General features: G+C 34.4%; 1 protein-coding gene across 5 annotated transcripts in view; it reads left to right on the top strand.

Annotated features, from left to right (window-relative positions):
* The window catches only part of GABRG2 (gamma-aminobutyric acid type A receptor subunit gamma2), a 102,671-nt gene that overhangs the window by 20,755 nt on the left and 64,196 nt on the right, over positions 1 to 17,720 (top strand). For 4 of the 5 annotated variants that reach the window (XM_088023685.1, XM_088023683.1, XM_028106642.2 and 1 more), the window contains exons 2-6: positions 6,324 to 6,475; positions 7,972 to 8,039; positions 10,487 to 10,707; positions 13,774 to 13,856; positions 16,889 to 17,026. In XM_088023685.1, coding sequence (XP_087879811.1) covers positions 6,324 to 6,475; positions 7,972 to 8,039; positions 10,487 to 10,707; positions 13,774 to 13,856; positions 16,889 to 17,026 — 662 coding nt within the window. The remainder of the gene's footprint in view (positions 1 to 6,323; positions 6,476 to 7,971; positions 8,040 to 10,486; positions 10,708 to 13,773; positions 13,857 to 16,888; positions 17,027 to 17,720) is intronic. The other variant, XM_088023684.1, reaches the window with a different exon arrangement.

Here is a 17,720-nt window from a genome sequence, read left to right as displayed (position 1 = left end):
CATTTCCCCTCCTTGCTTTATTAATTATCCCAATTTTCACTGGGTATATGTGAAATCCTCATGCTTTTTGTGAAGCTGTTTCTATCTTGGATACTAATGGCAGGATAGATAATTAGACCAAAATAATTAACATAATCTCCTCTAGTCATAGATTTCAGTTTTATATGTATGAATTCATACATATTCTAGCGATGCACAGAATTAGACTCTCTGAGGACTTTTCTTTATGAAGGAACTTCTAGAAGAGTATATCTCTTTTCACAGATGTAAATAAGGAGGCATGGAGGTGTAAGGAGTTGTTGTTAGCATCTCTTGACTGCATAGTCAAGCCATCTTTGGGTTGAAGCTGACACTGTGGAGGATAGAAGGGTGAACTGGAAAGAATCTGAGTTTTCAAATACCATAGTTGTGAAGCTATCTAGAGCACTGTGAAGCTGATCCTACATTAGGCTTTATGAGTATATATGTCAGTGCCCACCAATTTGGTTTGAATGTTCTGATACTTGCAATGAAATTTATCTTAGGTAATAAAACCCCACTTATTTGATATAGGACACCGGTGATTGCTAATAAAATAAACAATTTGCATTTACACATTGGATATATGTCTCATAATTGACTCAGTCAAATAAACATACTTATCAATAGCTGTTAACCTAATATTAAAAAATTGAACTTGGTAAGAGCTAAGGAAGTCATTATAAGTAGGACAATTCACGATCAGAATTGAGGCTTGGGGATTTATTTCCTTGGTGTACCACTCCTCTTTTTGTAAATTCACATTCATGTGTACACACACAAGCAGAAGCACCTTTCCCAACAGGTTCTACATAGGTTCCTTACATGTCCTTACTGAGAGGTATAGAATCCCATAGGCCACGAAAGACCCTATGTGAAAGACTAATTGGTACCCCAGTGTTCTTGTTCACAGAATACTGCAGTGTCCCTAGAGAGCTCCCAGTTTTCCTGGACAATACAGAGTGGAGCCCCCTCATCCCATGATCAGATCAGATTATGAGTTCCCTGTGTCCTTTGAGACATATACTCACCTTTCATACCTGCTCAAACACTTTTTACCAAAATCTACTTTTTACAGTGGCTGAAAGACATCCTTTAAAATGAACTGGTTGATATGTATGCCTTGCCCTGCAGTGTACATTGCTCTCCAAGCCAAGAAAGAGTGTAAGACAGTTTATCACATGTGTGAAGTTAAATTGTGAGCTCTGCTTTTATTCCTCAGTATGGGGAGATCAAATTATTGGTACCTGTAACAGCAAGCTTACGAAATTTGAATGTTATTAACTTTGTGTGAAGATGCCATACTTTTACTGAGCTCAGGCATAAACTAATTTATTGTCCTAAAGGAAAATGAGCTTGAGCAACCATTTATTTTGGATTATCTTATTTTTTGATGAATGTACAGTAGCAGATTACTTGGACCCAATTTTTCTTTTTCAAAGCCTTGCAGCATAATGGTTAAACATTTTGGTTTTGGCAAACTGAAGTGACTGTTGGTAAATATCATTGTTTTTCTTCATCGGCAAAATGGGGATAATTATAGGAATATCAGTGTTTTAAGGATTAAGTGGGAGAATGTAGGTGAAGTCCTTAAAGTTATTCCTAGGACATAGTGAATATTGAAAAGTAGCTATCATTGGTATTATTATTTACCTTAGGAAAACTTGTTAACAAGAACATTTATTCTTTCCACAAATCTTAATTAAACATGTACTCATGGAACTTGTAGTCTAGTAATGGAGACATAGAATAAACATCAATACATAGACATTGTTAACAAATGCTATGAAGGGACTGGCTAGAGCATATGAAGGGTGGGTGGGTGACAAAGTTAGATAATAAGGGATGACCTCTATGTGAAGGTGATGTTTGTGTTGAAAAGTAAGAAGGAATAAGCCAAGCCAAATATTGTTTTGGGAGGTGAAGAGAAAAGATTGTAAGCAGGAAGGACAATACATGCAGTTAGACTGGAGTTTGGCCAAGTTTTGGGAACTTAACAAACTTGGGTAACATAACGAGGTAAGAAACAACACATTCTTCTCTTACTGATGCTTTTGGAGTATGAGGATTCTCACTGGATTCTATGGTCTGAAGAAAATGTGGGGTAGAAGGATATCTCTGAAAATGATAAAAGGAAGGAATAGAGATTAGGTTATATAAGCAGTGGAGATTCCCAGTAGAGGTAATATTAACAAAACAGAAAATCCAATGCATAGGAATTTTTAATAGAAAAGATCCAAAAGGTTTCATTTTGCTGACCTATATATCTTGAGAGATTTATTTTGACATATAAAATACCCTGCATATAACTCATTGCACCTATAAAATAAAACTAAAACTTGTACCAACAAAATATTACTGAAACTATGAAAGAATGAAACACTAATTATTTAAAAATAGTTTAAACATAAAAATAAGTGATTTTTTATTTTTTTATTCTACTTACCTATGTCAGAGAAAGAAAAAATATATATCGTCTTTATGATGCCAAATACCAATGGATTTTAAGATACCTGAATGAAAAGACAAATGTTTTTATATCTCACCCAAATGTTTGCTGTTATATTACCCTGGGATGGTAAAGTGACTAGATTACCCACCCCCCACCACAAAACTTAGATCTTTATTGAATTTGTAGGAATCTGAAATACATTGATTAAAATTTAAAATTCCATAAACTGCATGATTAATATTCAGTGTCAAACATACAATATATGTACCAAAATTCAAGTATTTAGATTCTTCTATATAATTTAGAACAACGTCTCACTGAGCATCTATCAAATATTTCTTTTGTTTTTCTAAGCCATTTTTTAAAATCAGCTTTTGTTTCTGATTATAAACATGAGCTTATTACATGTTTGTAATAATTCATAAATTCAAATCATGCATAAAACTGGAAACATGAAAATAAAAATCTAATTTACAACATGGAGACTCAAGATTTAAAGTAGGAACCTGGTAATATGTATCTTTAAAGATGCCCCCCCCCAAAAAAACTCTGTGACTGAGATTCTCAAATGTTAATATGCGTATGAATCACTTGAAGATTTGTTAAAGATTATGATTCAGGTGTCTCAGGTGGGGCCCAAGGTCCTGCTTTTCTAGCAATATTCTAGCAGTGCTCATGCTGCTGGTCCAAGGGTCCCAGGGAGATGGCTTTCTATATTTCTTAAAAAGCTTTCAAAGATGAAAACTTTACAACCTTTTCTGGCACTGTTTTTGACAAATTTTCCACTCAGCCTATGAAAAATGTTTTTCATTATGGTAAGCTAATTTAAGACGAATTTCAATTTTAGTTCTCTCTCTTTATAAGATTACTACTTGTAAAGGCTGTTACATTCGGATAGTTGGCTTTAGCTAGAAGTTCAACTTTATGTTTGTGCTCAGTGCACTCAACTATCAAGTCTGTTTTCTTGAATCATTATCAATCTGTTTCTGCCCAGGCCTTCTTATGGGGTTGACAATGCCACAGAACGTCTTGTCTAATGATCAGACTTCATTATTCCTAGACAGCCTATCTATACAAATCAGGAGGTCTTGACTCCAAGGAATTCTAGAGAAACAGCCAATGTTGAGACTTCTCAGAGTCTCTTTTTTCTTTTTTTTAAGACAAATCTGGAGGGTGCCTGGGTGGCTCAGTCGGTTAAGTGTCTGCCTTCAGCTCAGGTCATGATCCCGGGGTCCTGGGATTGAGTCCCGCATCAGGCTCCTTGCTCTGCAGGGAGCCTGCTTCTCCCTCTCCTCCCCACTTGTGCTCTCTCTCACTATCTCTGTCTCTTTCTCTCAAATAAATAAATAAAATCTAAAAAAAAAAAAAAAAAGAAATCGGGAAACAATCCCAGATTATGCATCAGCCCCATTAATTTAGACCTCAGCTGGGAAACTCTAGAGAATAAAAACTTAATTTATTTATAATATAGGGGTTCATTATTTTTCTTCCTGGAAAACATCTGTTTTTAGTTTTTCTCAGCACATATTAGATAAAAGCCTGAAAGCAGCATCTACAGATTCAGGTTTTAGTTACATGGTTGGAGCTGTTGTTATAAATCTAGCAGTGGTCACTTTATAACAATAATTATAACAGACCTATTTTCAGGGCTATGTGTCAGACACTGTGCAAAGCACTTAATAACCATTATCTTAACCTTACACAAAAATAAGCTATGAATACTAGCATTAACTCTATTTTAAAGATGAAAACTTTGTGAAGTTTAGCAAGGTTAAATAACTTGCCCCAGGTCATAAAATAGTAAGTGATAGAGGTAAAACACGATGAATCCAGAAAGCAAACCCAGTATTTTCTAACTCCAAAGTATATACTCTTAATTTCTCAACTCTTTTTTTTTTTAATTTTTTTAATCTCTCTCTGGCTAAGTAGGCAACCTCAATTATGACAAAATCTATCACTGATACTTTTAAATGAAATAATCCATTTGTTTATTGTTTTGGCATCTAAAAGGTGATGATTCTAAAAGATTTATTGATGCAATTCTGGAAAGTAGTATTCCTCCTAAGCAAGTATCCCTTGTATTTTCACTTAATGTATTTTTCCTCCTAGTCTGCCAGATGATGGTAGTAACAGTAATACAGCACCGTTATGCTTGGATTATTTACTTGTTAGTATGAGGAGTTGCTATAAGCGAGTGAACCAAATGATTTAATATCTATTCCCTTCCCTTGAAGAAACTTCAATAAGGTGCATTTGTCTGAGGGAGAGAGAGAAAGAGAGACACAGAGAGAGAGAGACTCAGAGAGAGGGAGGGAAAGATTTTTTTTTTAAACACTTTTGCATGAACAAATTAAATGGTGGTAAAATTCCATAATGATGGTATCCAATGGGCCAACCACATTCTTTTCTGAGTTATTGGAGGGACTTGAAAATCTCTTGGTCAGAGAGCTGTTTTTTCTTCTTAAACTAGTGAGATTTAGGTCATAGAATGAAAACTCTATTAGGGAGTGTTTAGCAATGCTCTAGAGAAATGGTGAATTGAGGCCCAAGAAGAATTTCCCTAGCTGAGACCTGGCCTTTGCCGACAGCAGAGCCTTTCTCTTTGAGAGTTCCTTGAAGTTTTGTCCGGCCCATCATACCCTGAATGGGAGGTTTATGAAATTTAAATGTTGTTTAAAGTCGTTCTGCTAATTGAAGTGCCAGACGTATGACTGGCTCTGTGAGGTTTGATGCAGATGTGTGGCTCAGTTTTTATAATGGTTCCTCTTTATAAAGCTTTAAAGGAATAAAAGAGGAGATTACTTGCTTACTAAATTGATCCATGCCACTGATTACTCTTAAAACTCAATCTCCCATGCTCATTCTCAAACCAGATTAATCATGCAATCAGCTTTCTTCTACCATATGGAGTCATCTGTTTATCTATACATGCACACATACACATACATATCTTTTATATACGTAAAATGAATGAGTATGATTCCAATATCTTTCCAAAGTCAGCCTTAACTTCTGGCCCTAATTGTGGAAGTTTCCTGACAGGTTTGGGCATGGAAAACTGAATCACAGGATATTATGTAGCTTTTAGATCACTCAAAGTAGGCAGTTTCAATTACACAATTATAGTATATTAACTATTATCATGAGTTTCTGGATTAGGAAATTTTGCTCTAAGAAAGAGTGGTTTAAAGTCTGCAGCTACGTTTTTCTTCATAGTACCAGGTTCTTAACAATCGAAGATAAATGAACCGCCCTTGCTTTCAGTGCAAGTGAGGGGAAAAAAATACACATACACACACCCTGGGGGAAGAAAAAGCAGCAAGACAAAGTTCTCCTTAGTAGTTCAATTGAGAGGGGAGAGGCTTGTCTGGCGGTTTGTGGGAGTGAATCTAATTATCAGTCTCTTACTTTCATTAATAGGTTGAAGCAAGTTAACTTCTTAGGGGAGGAAGAAGTAGACATTATGTCTGAATTCTGAGACTACATTATCATCATTTAAGCATCATTTTCACAAAAATAGTTTTTTCTTAATAAGTCCTTTGTGAGGTTGGGCAGGTGGACAGGAAGAATATCAACTATGAGAAAGGCAAAAATCACTTGTAAAACATGGTATACTTATAGATGGGAAGACAGAGCATTCTGGAAAACTGGAGAGTACACTTTAATAAATTTGAATCTACATCTGTGTGGTTTAATTAGCTAGATGGAGCCTCAGTGAAAAATTTCACTGTCATCCACTGTAATACATTCCTGTAATCCTAGTTCATTTCTCCTTTCTCCCCAGTGGACTGTGAGTGAGAAGTCCTCTTGGGTATAGTCTATATGTTTCCTGACCAATATTTTTGTTTCTTAGCCTCACAAGCCAAAAATCTGATGATGACTATGAAGATTATGCTTCTAACAAAACATGGGTCTTGACTCCAAAAGTTCCTGAAGGTGATGTCACTGTCATCTTAAATAATCTCCTGGAAGGATATGACAATAAACTTCGGCCTGATATAGGAGGTATGTTAAAGTAATTTGTGATATTGTAGAGATAGAAATGAACGTGCCTACCACACTAGAAGAAAACATGAGTATGTTTCAATAACCAGAAAGACTTAAATGATCATTATATGCTGTAAAAATAAAGAATGTATAAGTAGCATTCAGGCATAGGGGTCAGAGGGACCTTGATAAATGCAAGATGAGGAAAGAGCATCGATAATCTTTAAACGAGGCATGAGAGCTGGAAATTCAAATTCTCCTAGATATCTTAGACAAAGTTTATAGAAGGAATATGACAACTTCTTTATGAAGTAACATCAAAAACAAACAAGTAAATATGGTAAAGAAAGGATATATTAGTTACCTACTGCTGTGTCACAAACCGTTGCAAATCTCAGTGACATATAAAAAGCATTTATTTAGCACTTTGCCAGGGGCAGTCTAATCTAAATTAAGCCAGGTTGGAGCTGCTCATTTAAGGAAGCTGTATTCTCATTCTACTCCTGGGACCAGGAGACTAGCTAGGATTATCCTTCTCATGAAAATAACAAAGAGCAAGACAGAAAGGAGAGGCTCAAACATAAGGTTTAATGCTTGGGATTAGAATTAGTGTACTCATTTGTCCATGTAGTATTAGCCAACACAAGTTAGATGGTCAAGCCCGAAGTTCAGAGGCAGTGAAGTAGCCTCATTGGAGTGAAAGCAGAGGCATAGATGCAGGGACTAGTGAAGAATTCAGTCCAACACAGAAAATTATGACATGGCACTTTCAGGGAGAGTGGATGAAGATGAGAAAAATGTACTTGTTGAATTGAAGCACAGAATGATAATACGAATCCTTGTTCATTAAATCTTAAATGAAAATGGAGCACATCCATTTGGTCATGAATGTAATACTACATGATTTTTTAATATCAGTCCTCTTTGACTAATAGGTGTGTACTGGGGTTCCATATGGTTTCCTCATATTATTTGATGAGTCACACAATTGAGTAAGTCATTGAGGAAGATTGATTTTGTGTTGGCTGAGGTGTATGAGGATAAAGTGGTCATGAAAGGAATCAACAGAGGGCAATTCATAATATTTGTTTCTCTTCATGTCTATTTCATGTTTCTAAAGCATATTTTTTCTAGATCACTAAGTAGTTATTTTTTTCTACATCGGTCAAGTCAGGTTACCATGCCCAAATAGATTCCAGGGCTTAAAGATATATCTGAGATATCTGAGAGAAGGCTGAAGAAAATCTGAGCAGTGTTTTCTTATTTGTTTATTGTAATACACAATTTTAAAGGATAATCAGTTTCAAACTCTAAATGCTTAGTTACTGCATTTACATGCTTAAAAGGAGATTTTTTTTGGAACATAGTTATTTAAATGTAGTGAATTAGTTACTGACACCAAATTGTGAATAAATCACTTCTAATGTAGCAAAATAAATGTATTTCTAGAATAACACTAAAACATTAAAATGTTGTGCTTCACCACATGCACATATCTATCATTTTCTTTACAGTGAAACCGACATTAATTCACACAGACATGTATGTGAATAGCATCGGTCCCGTGAATGCTATCAATATGGTAAGTTTCTAATAGTCTGTCTATTTTGTTAACATATTAGAGAGGAGATGTGGCATCATAAAAATAGCAAAGAATATGCTGACAAAAAAATTCATAAGGGAGAGACAATATTTCAGATTCTTTTTTCTCTATTGTAATATAAAGATAATTATTTTTTATAATTTGTTATGAGAACTAAGTGTGATCATATGTATATAAACTACTTTTTGTAAAAATGATATACTTTTAAAATTCAACAATCATTGCTTACTTGGTAAGTATAGCTTACTAGAAAATAAAATACAGTAGTCCATAATTTTTAGAATTTGATGGTATGGAGAAGGCATAGTTTGTTTCAAACTGGAATTATTTATCAGAAGAAATAGTGGATTAGATGTAACAATAAATATAGCTTTGTTCTGTCTGAATCTGAAAATAAGAAACTAGATTGGAGTCTAGAATAAAGTAGAACATACTATAACATAACATAACATTAACAAACATAACATAGTCATAGTATAATTTTGAAATAGTGTTTACCAAGTAGCAGTAAGGACGCTCTGTTGAGTCAGGGAGATGAGAAACTCTAAGTGTTCTCATTCGGGGTGATAAAAAAAAGTCTACCACCACCTGCATACACCATGCAAGTAAACCATTAAAGAAATACCAACACAGGTCCTCCTTATAACTAAAATTTTCAGTATATTTAGCATTCTAATGCAAATTATAAATATTTAAGAAAAAGCTATATGGATAGTTTATTTAATTAGAACTTTTAATTTCAGGGATATTAGTTCCCAGAACTGCTATCCCAGGACCACATTTTATGAAATGCTGGTTCAATGAACCTTAAAGCTTTTATTTTTGTGTGTATGTGTATTTTTTTTTCTTCTTGCCAAAATGTAGATCAGAAGCTATTTAATTACTTTACCTACCGGCACATCACTAACTAGTTGACAAAGAATTTCGTAAAATAAGTTCCCTTCTTACTGTTCGTAGACTACAAATATGGAACTAAGTGGTGAACAAAGTGATAAGACTTACGCTAGTGGAAATATAGTTGGTTACAATAAGACAACACAGCAGGGAGGTGCAAAGAAATAGCACAGAACAATGCAAATGAGGCAAAGGAAGAAGATTCTGGTCTGATCCTGACAGGCTGTGTTTTGAAGGTGTAATGTATGTAATATGGATGATTCTCATTGCCCAGCTCTCATATTCTAAGTACACTGAATTTTTTCTTCAATTTTCTCATTTATGGACATCATTAAAATCAAGTTATACAATGTTAAATAATATCTAAATATGACAAACCAGAACTTGAGTGTTCTGTCTCCAGGTCTGTGGTCTGAATTCACATGACACTTTACTTCTCTTTGATTGAAGTCAATCACTTGCCACTTTAGTGATATATATTTGAGGGTAATCATTATAAAGTCATTGCTCATCACAGCACTTTGTGAATGTGCTTTGTGATGTGGTTAGTAGTAAAGACTATTTTTTAATTGATTAATTTCCTCTTATTTGGAGAAAAGGACAACTATATAGTAACAAATTTTGAGAAGTTACCTTACATTTGGTGTTTGCTATCTGCCAAACACGACACAAACTACTTGATGTGCATTCCCCTTTTCCATCTTCACACTACCTAACAAAACAGGTGTTTTGTTTTTTTTAATATTTTATTTATTTGTCAGAGGGTGAGAGAGAGAGAACTCAAGCAGGGGGAGCAGCAGACAGAGGGAGAAGCAGACTCTCTGCTGAGCAGGGAGCCCGATGCAGGACCCGATCCAAGGACCCTGGGATCATGACCTGAGTCAAAAGCAGTTGGTTAACTAACTGAGCCACCCATACATCCCAACAAGACAGGTTCTTAAAGATCCCAATTTTATTATGAGGCAACTGAGCTCCAGAGCTCCAGTTTAAGATTGTTTTGAATAGTATGGACTTCCTACACTCTTTAGCAGTGAATTCTGAACCTGAGTTATTGTTTTCCTAGAGATACATGTGGCAATGTCTGGAGATATTTTTACCTGTCACAATATGCAGGGGCTTGGGGGTGGTGGTGTGGTGTTTGTGTTACTGGCATCTAGTGGGTAGAGGCTAAGAATGCTACTAAGCATTCTGAAGTACACAACACAGCCCCCACAACAAAGAATGAGCTGGCCCAAATTAACATGAGAAACTGATCTAGAGACACAGAATGCAAATGATTATATTACAACTATGATCTTTTGCTGGAATTCATCTAAACAGGTCTATTTTTTCATAAAAATATCAATTTGTCTAGAAAAGATGGGTGTGTCTCCTTAGCAAAGCTTTTGCTTTCTTTTGAATTATTCAAAACTAAAGTAGCTTTGCTTTGTATTGGCAGTGAGAATACAAATGATAAATATAAACAAATGGTCTACAATACAATTCTGTGTTAAAAATGTTCTATTTCACCTTTTTTTTTAAAAAAATTACAGGAATATACAATTGACATATTTTTTGCCCAGACATGGTATGACAGACGTCTGAAATTTAACAGCACCATTAAAGTCCTCCGATTGAATAGCAACATGGTAGGGAAAATCTGGATTCCAGACACTTTCTTCAGAAACTCCAAAAAGGCTGATGCACACTGGATAACCACCCCTAATAGGATGCTGAGAATTTGGAATGATGGTCGAGTGCTCTACACCTTAAGGTATGCTTCTGAAAAAGGAAAGGAGTAATCTCTGGGAATAAAACAAAGATCAACTACACACTCTTAAAACAAGAGGAATGAAAAAAATTTCAAACCTACATCAGGGTGGGCATGTGTGATCAAAATAGTATGTGATAGTACAAAATTTGCTTTTCTTTCTCTTATCAACGAGCTTTTCAAATCATAGGTAGAATTTTATTTTCTGTGACTGATGTGAGAACTCTGTTTTCTTTCAGGGACATGAAATTTCCCTTGCCTTTATAAGGTTACCTGATTTTTGCACCAGTCTTGGCTTTTGCCTATGTGTTCTGCTACTTTAAAATAAGGAAACGAAAATACAGACAGTTATCCTTGGGACCACTAGTTGTTATGCTTGGAAATGTCTCTGTTTCCAAGGAAACCATTGCTAAAGGAGAAATTTTGGTGTGGAGGTCTCCTGGTACCTCCTTGTCTTTTAGCTGCACAATAGCAAGTACAATGAGTTCTATCTCCCAGCACCCACTCTGCTCTATACTGATAGGCTATTTGACTTAATTTACTGGCTATTTTGGAAATAGACTTCTTTAGGGATAATTTGAAGAAGATATCTTTTATTTTCTGAACTTAAATGATAAGTAACAGTTGAGAGATTTTCTACTTAAATTACTGTATGCCATTATCTTAGCGCTTAATACTTACATGCATTTAAAATATTTTGATGTTGAGGTTTTTCATGGGTGAGAGTATATTATTAAACAACATAATAGATTAGTACATAGACTTAAGAACCAGACAAATCTGGCTTTGGTTCTTAGACCTATATCTTACTATCTGTATGAATTAGGGCAACTCTTCAGAATTTGTATATAGAGGACTTAGGGGCAGCTATCTTGTTGCAGGGGTCTTGGTGCCAGAAGATGTATCTCAAAGTTTTATTAGTAAGTTTGATGTTTTTACTTGGTTACATCTTTATTTAAAGAAATTAGGTAGGAATTGATGGAGATTATTGGAAAAGAGGTACCCACCACCCCCATGGTTCATGCCCCCATCCAAGACAAGTCTGAGCAAACTCTTTTCATTTCTTTAATTTCTATAAAAAATAAAATAAAATAGAGATAATGATTCTTATAGTATTATTATAAGGACTAAATGGGCCAATATGTAAAATGCTTCACATGCAGCCTGATATATAGTAAGCACAACAGATATTGAAATTATTCATATATATTTTCAGTAAAAATTATGGATAATATGATTCTTCTAGATCTTAGGACCCTGGAACTTCTAGCTTCAAAATGATTCCTTTTAAAAACTCTTGTGGCATGTACTTTATTCCTTATATAACACTTGGCATGCAAAATAAAATACTTTAAATGGCTCCAAAACCTATATCAGAGTTATGTCAGTAACTAGGAAAATTGGCCATAATTATAAAAGAAATTCATGACATATAGTTTGTATTCTTCATGGGTTTCATTAAATGTGAGAGAGAAAGTAATGACTGAAATTAGAATCTAGTGGAAATCAAAGTTTGATAAATCAGAGTCAGTCTTGCTTTTGAAATATTAAGTCACTCACACTATCCCAAGTCCCTTGATTGTTCTCATAACTACACTCATTTTTTCATTTCTATTAATTTGTAGAATCTCTATACAATATTTAATTATGGAAACCACCTCAAAAATGCCACTCATGAGATTCAAAGTTTGAATGAGTTGTGAACTACAGAGAGAGATGATTTTATTCTTGTTGCTAATCTATAATAAGTAACGAAATTTGTGTGTGCAGAGATAACATATATGTATCTGTCTTTGCAATCTCTAAATTATTTTCAATTTAATAATTCCAGTTTAATTTGAAAATAATAAAATATCAAATTTAATTGTCATTTCACTTATGAATGAAACTAACCTTTTCTTTGGAAGAGCATGTAATTATTGAGTGACAATGATTAAAACCTTTGGCTTTGGACACAAATAGTCTTGGGCTCAAATCTCAACTGTGCTGCTAGCTTTGTGACTTTGGACAAGTTCAAGTACAATAAAGCCATAATAACACTTACTAAATTAGAGAACAATTTGCCATACCCAGTGCCACATAGATTATTAAAGGCTCAATATTAATTATTTATGTTTAAGATCAGTAACTGTCCTATTATACCATAGAAAAATGAAATCTCTCCAATTAAAAATTATGCTGAATTGTAAAATCTTTTAAAATAAATAAATGTTTATAATTTTTTTCCTTCAAGATTAATACCTGTAAGATATATAGCTAACAAATAAGAAATCTTAAAAATCATCAGGCCATCACCATTACAATTTTAGAGTATAGTTCTACTTCTCCAAAGATGGTCAAAACATCTGGAACTCCATTAAATTTTTTCCCTCCTAGAGTCCCAGCCCATACTGAGATCCAGAAATCTGTATCTTTAATAAGCACCCAGATGCAAACTAATTGAGATTCACTGGCAAACATTTTTCTAATGTCTGTGTATGTGTATTTAACATTTCTTGTTTACCATTAAATATTCTTCTACTCTATAACATCCTATTTATGGCTTCACAGTGTTCCATTATCAGAATGCATAATACTCCATTGTGAAATATAAGTATTTTAAAAGTCACATATAGTAATTTAAATCTAACAGCTAACAAGTATTAAAAACAGAAGGTTCTGCTTTAATTAGCAGATAAGAGCTGAGAATTTATCAGCATTCATTTACATGCAAACAGCAAATGAGCTTAAGTTCTTAAAATTGTTGTTAAATATACTCACCAAACAATCTCATGTGTGCAATTAATTTGCCAAAAAAATTATCTGATCATAAATTTTGGAAAAAATGGAGTTGCTGTCAATGAAATCCTATTGATTGGTCTGTGAAAATGGTCTACATTAAGTCTTGAGTAATTTTCTCCTGGACTTGGCAGGTTTCTTCAGGGAGAATCACCTTGTATTATCGATAATAATATGAGATATATTCTCAAGCAACAAAGATGAAGAATAGTCATTAAAAATTGTACTAATGTATATTCTTAAAACTATGTCTAAATGATTTCTATTTAGGTTTCATATCTTTCTATTTAGGTTGACAATTGATGCAGAGTGCCAGTTGCAGTTACACAATTTTCCGATGGACGAACATTCCTGCCCCTTGGAGTTCTCCAGCTGTAAGTAATCTCATTCTGTATTATGTATTCTGTATCCTCTCTCACCAACAGTTTTCTAATTGCAATGCCAACTAATTGGGAGACTCCTAGAGAATGCAGAATCAAGCAATTTTGTTGACTTTGAAAATTTTGACAGTTACTTTCATCATCATACCAGTTTATTCCTATTAGAGTGATACCTGCAAAAAGGATCTATTTTATCAGAAATTACAAGTAGGCTTCACTGGTGTATAAAATTTTAATATATTTGCAGTGGCTGCCTGAAGACATTTTTCAAGGATTATAAAACCAGGCCTGGCCACAAAGGAAAGGTATAATGGTGGATTTTACATCCTTATTCCCTGCCCCTATCCCTCCCTGTTCCTCCCACCACCCACCACCACCCCCACCCCCCCGCCACTGCCCCCATAGGTGCAGGAGAAGAGAGTAGCAAAATATTTGCTACTTATTTTCTCCCTTACACATCAGGAGATACATAGATTCAACAGTGTCATTTGCTTATTTCAATTTCAGTAATACCTGTTAAAGATAGCAAAATTGAAATTTACCTTCTCCATCTGGAGTTCAAGCAATATCTAGAACTAGTTATTTACCAGTGAGTAAAAGACTAATTTTTTGGTGTCTTATGGGTCTAGTTCAAATCCCTACTCCATCACTGTGGTCTTGAACAAATTACTAAATCTTCCAGTGAGTCCACATTCTTAGGTGCCCAATAGAGATTATGAGACCTGCCTCACCACAATATTGTTTTGTTGATGTAATATGTGTAAAATGCTTGGTATGCTACCTCACACACATTAAGATTCACTAAAAAGCTCTATTAATTTTATTGATTGTTATTATTATCAGATAATAGACTATATACCAAGATGATCCATGATGATTCTGAAACAAATTAAGCTTTAGTAACCTTTGTAGGTATTTCCTGCCTGAACCAAAACCAAGCTTCAGTTTCCCGCAGATGTTTGCCTGAGTTTTTGTTCAACACTCGTTTAGGTTTCTCATCTCTTCCTTATTTTTGGTCTGCCAACTAGGCATGCTAGGCAGAATGAAAAACTGATTATGAGTTTTTTTTTTTTTAAAGATTTTATTTATTTGACAGAGAGAGACACAGCGAGAGAGGGAACACAAGCAGGGGGAGTGGGAGAGGGAGAAGCAGGCTTCCCGCCGAGCAGGGAGCCCGATGCGGGGCTCAATCCCAGGACCCTGAGATCATGACCTGAGCCGAAGGCAGACGCTTAACGACTGAGCCACCCAGGTGCCCCTGATTATGAGTTTTAAGTTTATATTTCTATAAATAGAATTTCTCAGGCAGGAAGTGACAGAGACTCATAGGAGCCAACTAAGTCATAATAACTATATTTAAAAAAAAATCAGTGATGAGAGAAACAATCATCTGTTCATCATTACATCAATTCCAGAATGAACTCGAGGAAAAATATCACTGTATATCATATGTATTTTAAAAAGTTCCCATTATGCATCTTATTTCATACGTTTTACTTTATCCAAGGATGGAATATTTTTAAGTAAAATCTTCCCCAAGCTTTGGGAGATTAGACTTCTTTTCTTTTAATTTCCAACTGGGTCCACTCCTTTTCTGAGCTAAAATTTAAGAACTGGTGATTTCTGTGTCTTTAGGTCACTGATGGACAACTGTCTTCTGAACCCAAACACAACTTAATGTTACTTATTGCTCTCAAAAAAGTTAAATCACCTACGTGTTCTCCATAGGAAGTTTCCTAACATCATCATTCTTTTTCTCAGTTTTCAGCACATTCTGCCCCACCTTCCCCTGTTCCATGCCAATCTGGGGATCATGCTTTCTTTTTCTTTCATCTTAGTCAATAAACACATAATACACAACTACTTGGACCAAAAGAAAAGAAAAGGAAGACACATAGGGATTTTATTCCAAGTAGTCAATCAGCCTCCATAATTAAGACTTAGGTTTATATTGCATTATTAGTAGACAAATAGTTTAGACAATGTCTAGTTTTGTTTATCTATTTATCTATTTTTACTTGAGTTTATTTTGAGTTTTATTTTTTTTAAGATTTTATTTTAAGTAATCTCTACCCCCAACAGGGGGCTTGAATTTACAATTCCAAGATCAAGAGTCACATGCTCTACTTACTGAGCCAGACTGGCACCCATACTTGAGTTTATTCTACAATTAACTTAATAATGTTTATCCATTCAACAAATATATATTGACCATCAGTTTCATGAAAAAAGTACTGCCCTGATCCCCATAAAGAAACAAATAATTTAGGAAAAAAAATGAAGAAACTTTTATAGGGTATTATGGCCAGCAAATGGTACTGATAACCACTACATTGTCAGTACAATATCTCTTAAAAGATGACTTTCTGTTCTCTTGGCTGAACATGATTGACTTCTTCAGAATCTACATAGTACTCATTGGTATCTTCCCCTGGGCATTTCTACTTTACTGGTCTTAATTGTAGTAAGTAGAATTTCTACATATATTAAAATGAAGTCCCAACAAATTGAGAAAGAGAGAATAATGTAAGTAGTTGAGGTTATTTTTCCCAGTCACCTTCCACTCCAAGGGCATGCCCTGGTGAGGCATTTGAGTCTGCTCCTCTCCTGTTATTTTCTGTTTCTGCATGATGCTCAATACCTTGCCCTGTTAATTCTTCTTCATCATGAAATAATACCTGTGCATGATGACTATTCTATTGCTTATATATTTGCTACTTTTTATATCTTACCCTAGACAATGTAAAGTATGAATATTAAGTATACGTGAAACCATGTATAATATACTGTCTATGCAAATTAAGTGACTTTAAGGGTAATTTTGACCTCATAGTTTTTAAAATTCCTGTTGGGAGAAAATGTCATTGTATTTATTTCTTCTATTGTGAGATTCTTTAGTTCAGGATCTTCTAATTTATAAGTCAGTCTCTATCACACCTATCTCAGTGTCTTGTTCATAGAAGGTGGTTGCTACATACGTTCACTTATAAATAATTTTAAATGTGTGCTTTCCCGTCTAATGGCAGATGGCTATCCACGTGAAGAAATTGTCTACCAATGGAAGCGTAGTTCTGTTGAAGTGGGTGACACAAGATCTTGGAGACTTTATCAATTTTCATTTGTTGGACTGAGAAATACCACTGAAGTAGTGAAGACAACTTCTGGTAAGATGCACTTGAATTTTAAGTGACCCTTCCGGAGTTAAAATTCTGGGATATATATAATTCAGAAGGCTTTTCAATACCTGTCTACAAATGCTATGAATAAAATTAAGTGAAGTGTTTTAATTTACCAGAGAAAATTATAATTGGTATTTTAGCATAATAAATATAAATGGATTCTATCATTTTGAAGCAAAATGGATTAAAATTGGATTAGTAAATTATTTGTGTAATTTCTTTAAGCAAAAAGGAGTAGCAATTATTTTAAAAGCAGAAAATATTTATGAGGTGTAGGTGTAATGTTTCTTTTAGGGAATAGGTTTCATGGTATATTGAAATAGCATTTAAAGTAATCACACAAGGAACATTAACTTTCTACAAACACAGAAATGTGATAATACTGGATATGGACTGATTTGGCATTCAGTAATTTAACATTTTGAATTGCCTACATCATGGATATGGGACAGGCCTGGTTTTAAATCCCAAATCTATCAGTTACCACCTATAGATTTTGAGAAAATTACTGTATTTCTCAGGGATCAACTCTCCCAGATATCTAATGTGGACAAAAAGACCTGTATCACAGGTATACTATGTGTGTGAAGGGGAAAATAAAAGGAAAATGCTTAGAATGATACCTGGCACTTAGCATTCAATAAATAGTAGCTTTTACTAATATTAATTATAATTCTCA

Source organism: Eumetopias jubatus, unplaced genomic scaffold (assembly GCF_037043125.1).
Source record: "Eumetopias jubatus isolate StellerSeaLion01/CBP00866 unplaced genomic scaffold, mEumJub1_p1.0 scaffold_5, whole genome shotgun sequence".
In the NCBI taxonomy this organism is placed as follows: Eukaryota; Metazoa; Chordata; class Mammalia; order Carnivora; family Otariidae; genus Eumetopias; species Eumetopias jubatus.
This window is presented reverse-complemented; position numbering and strand designations above follow the sequence as displayed.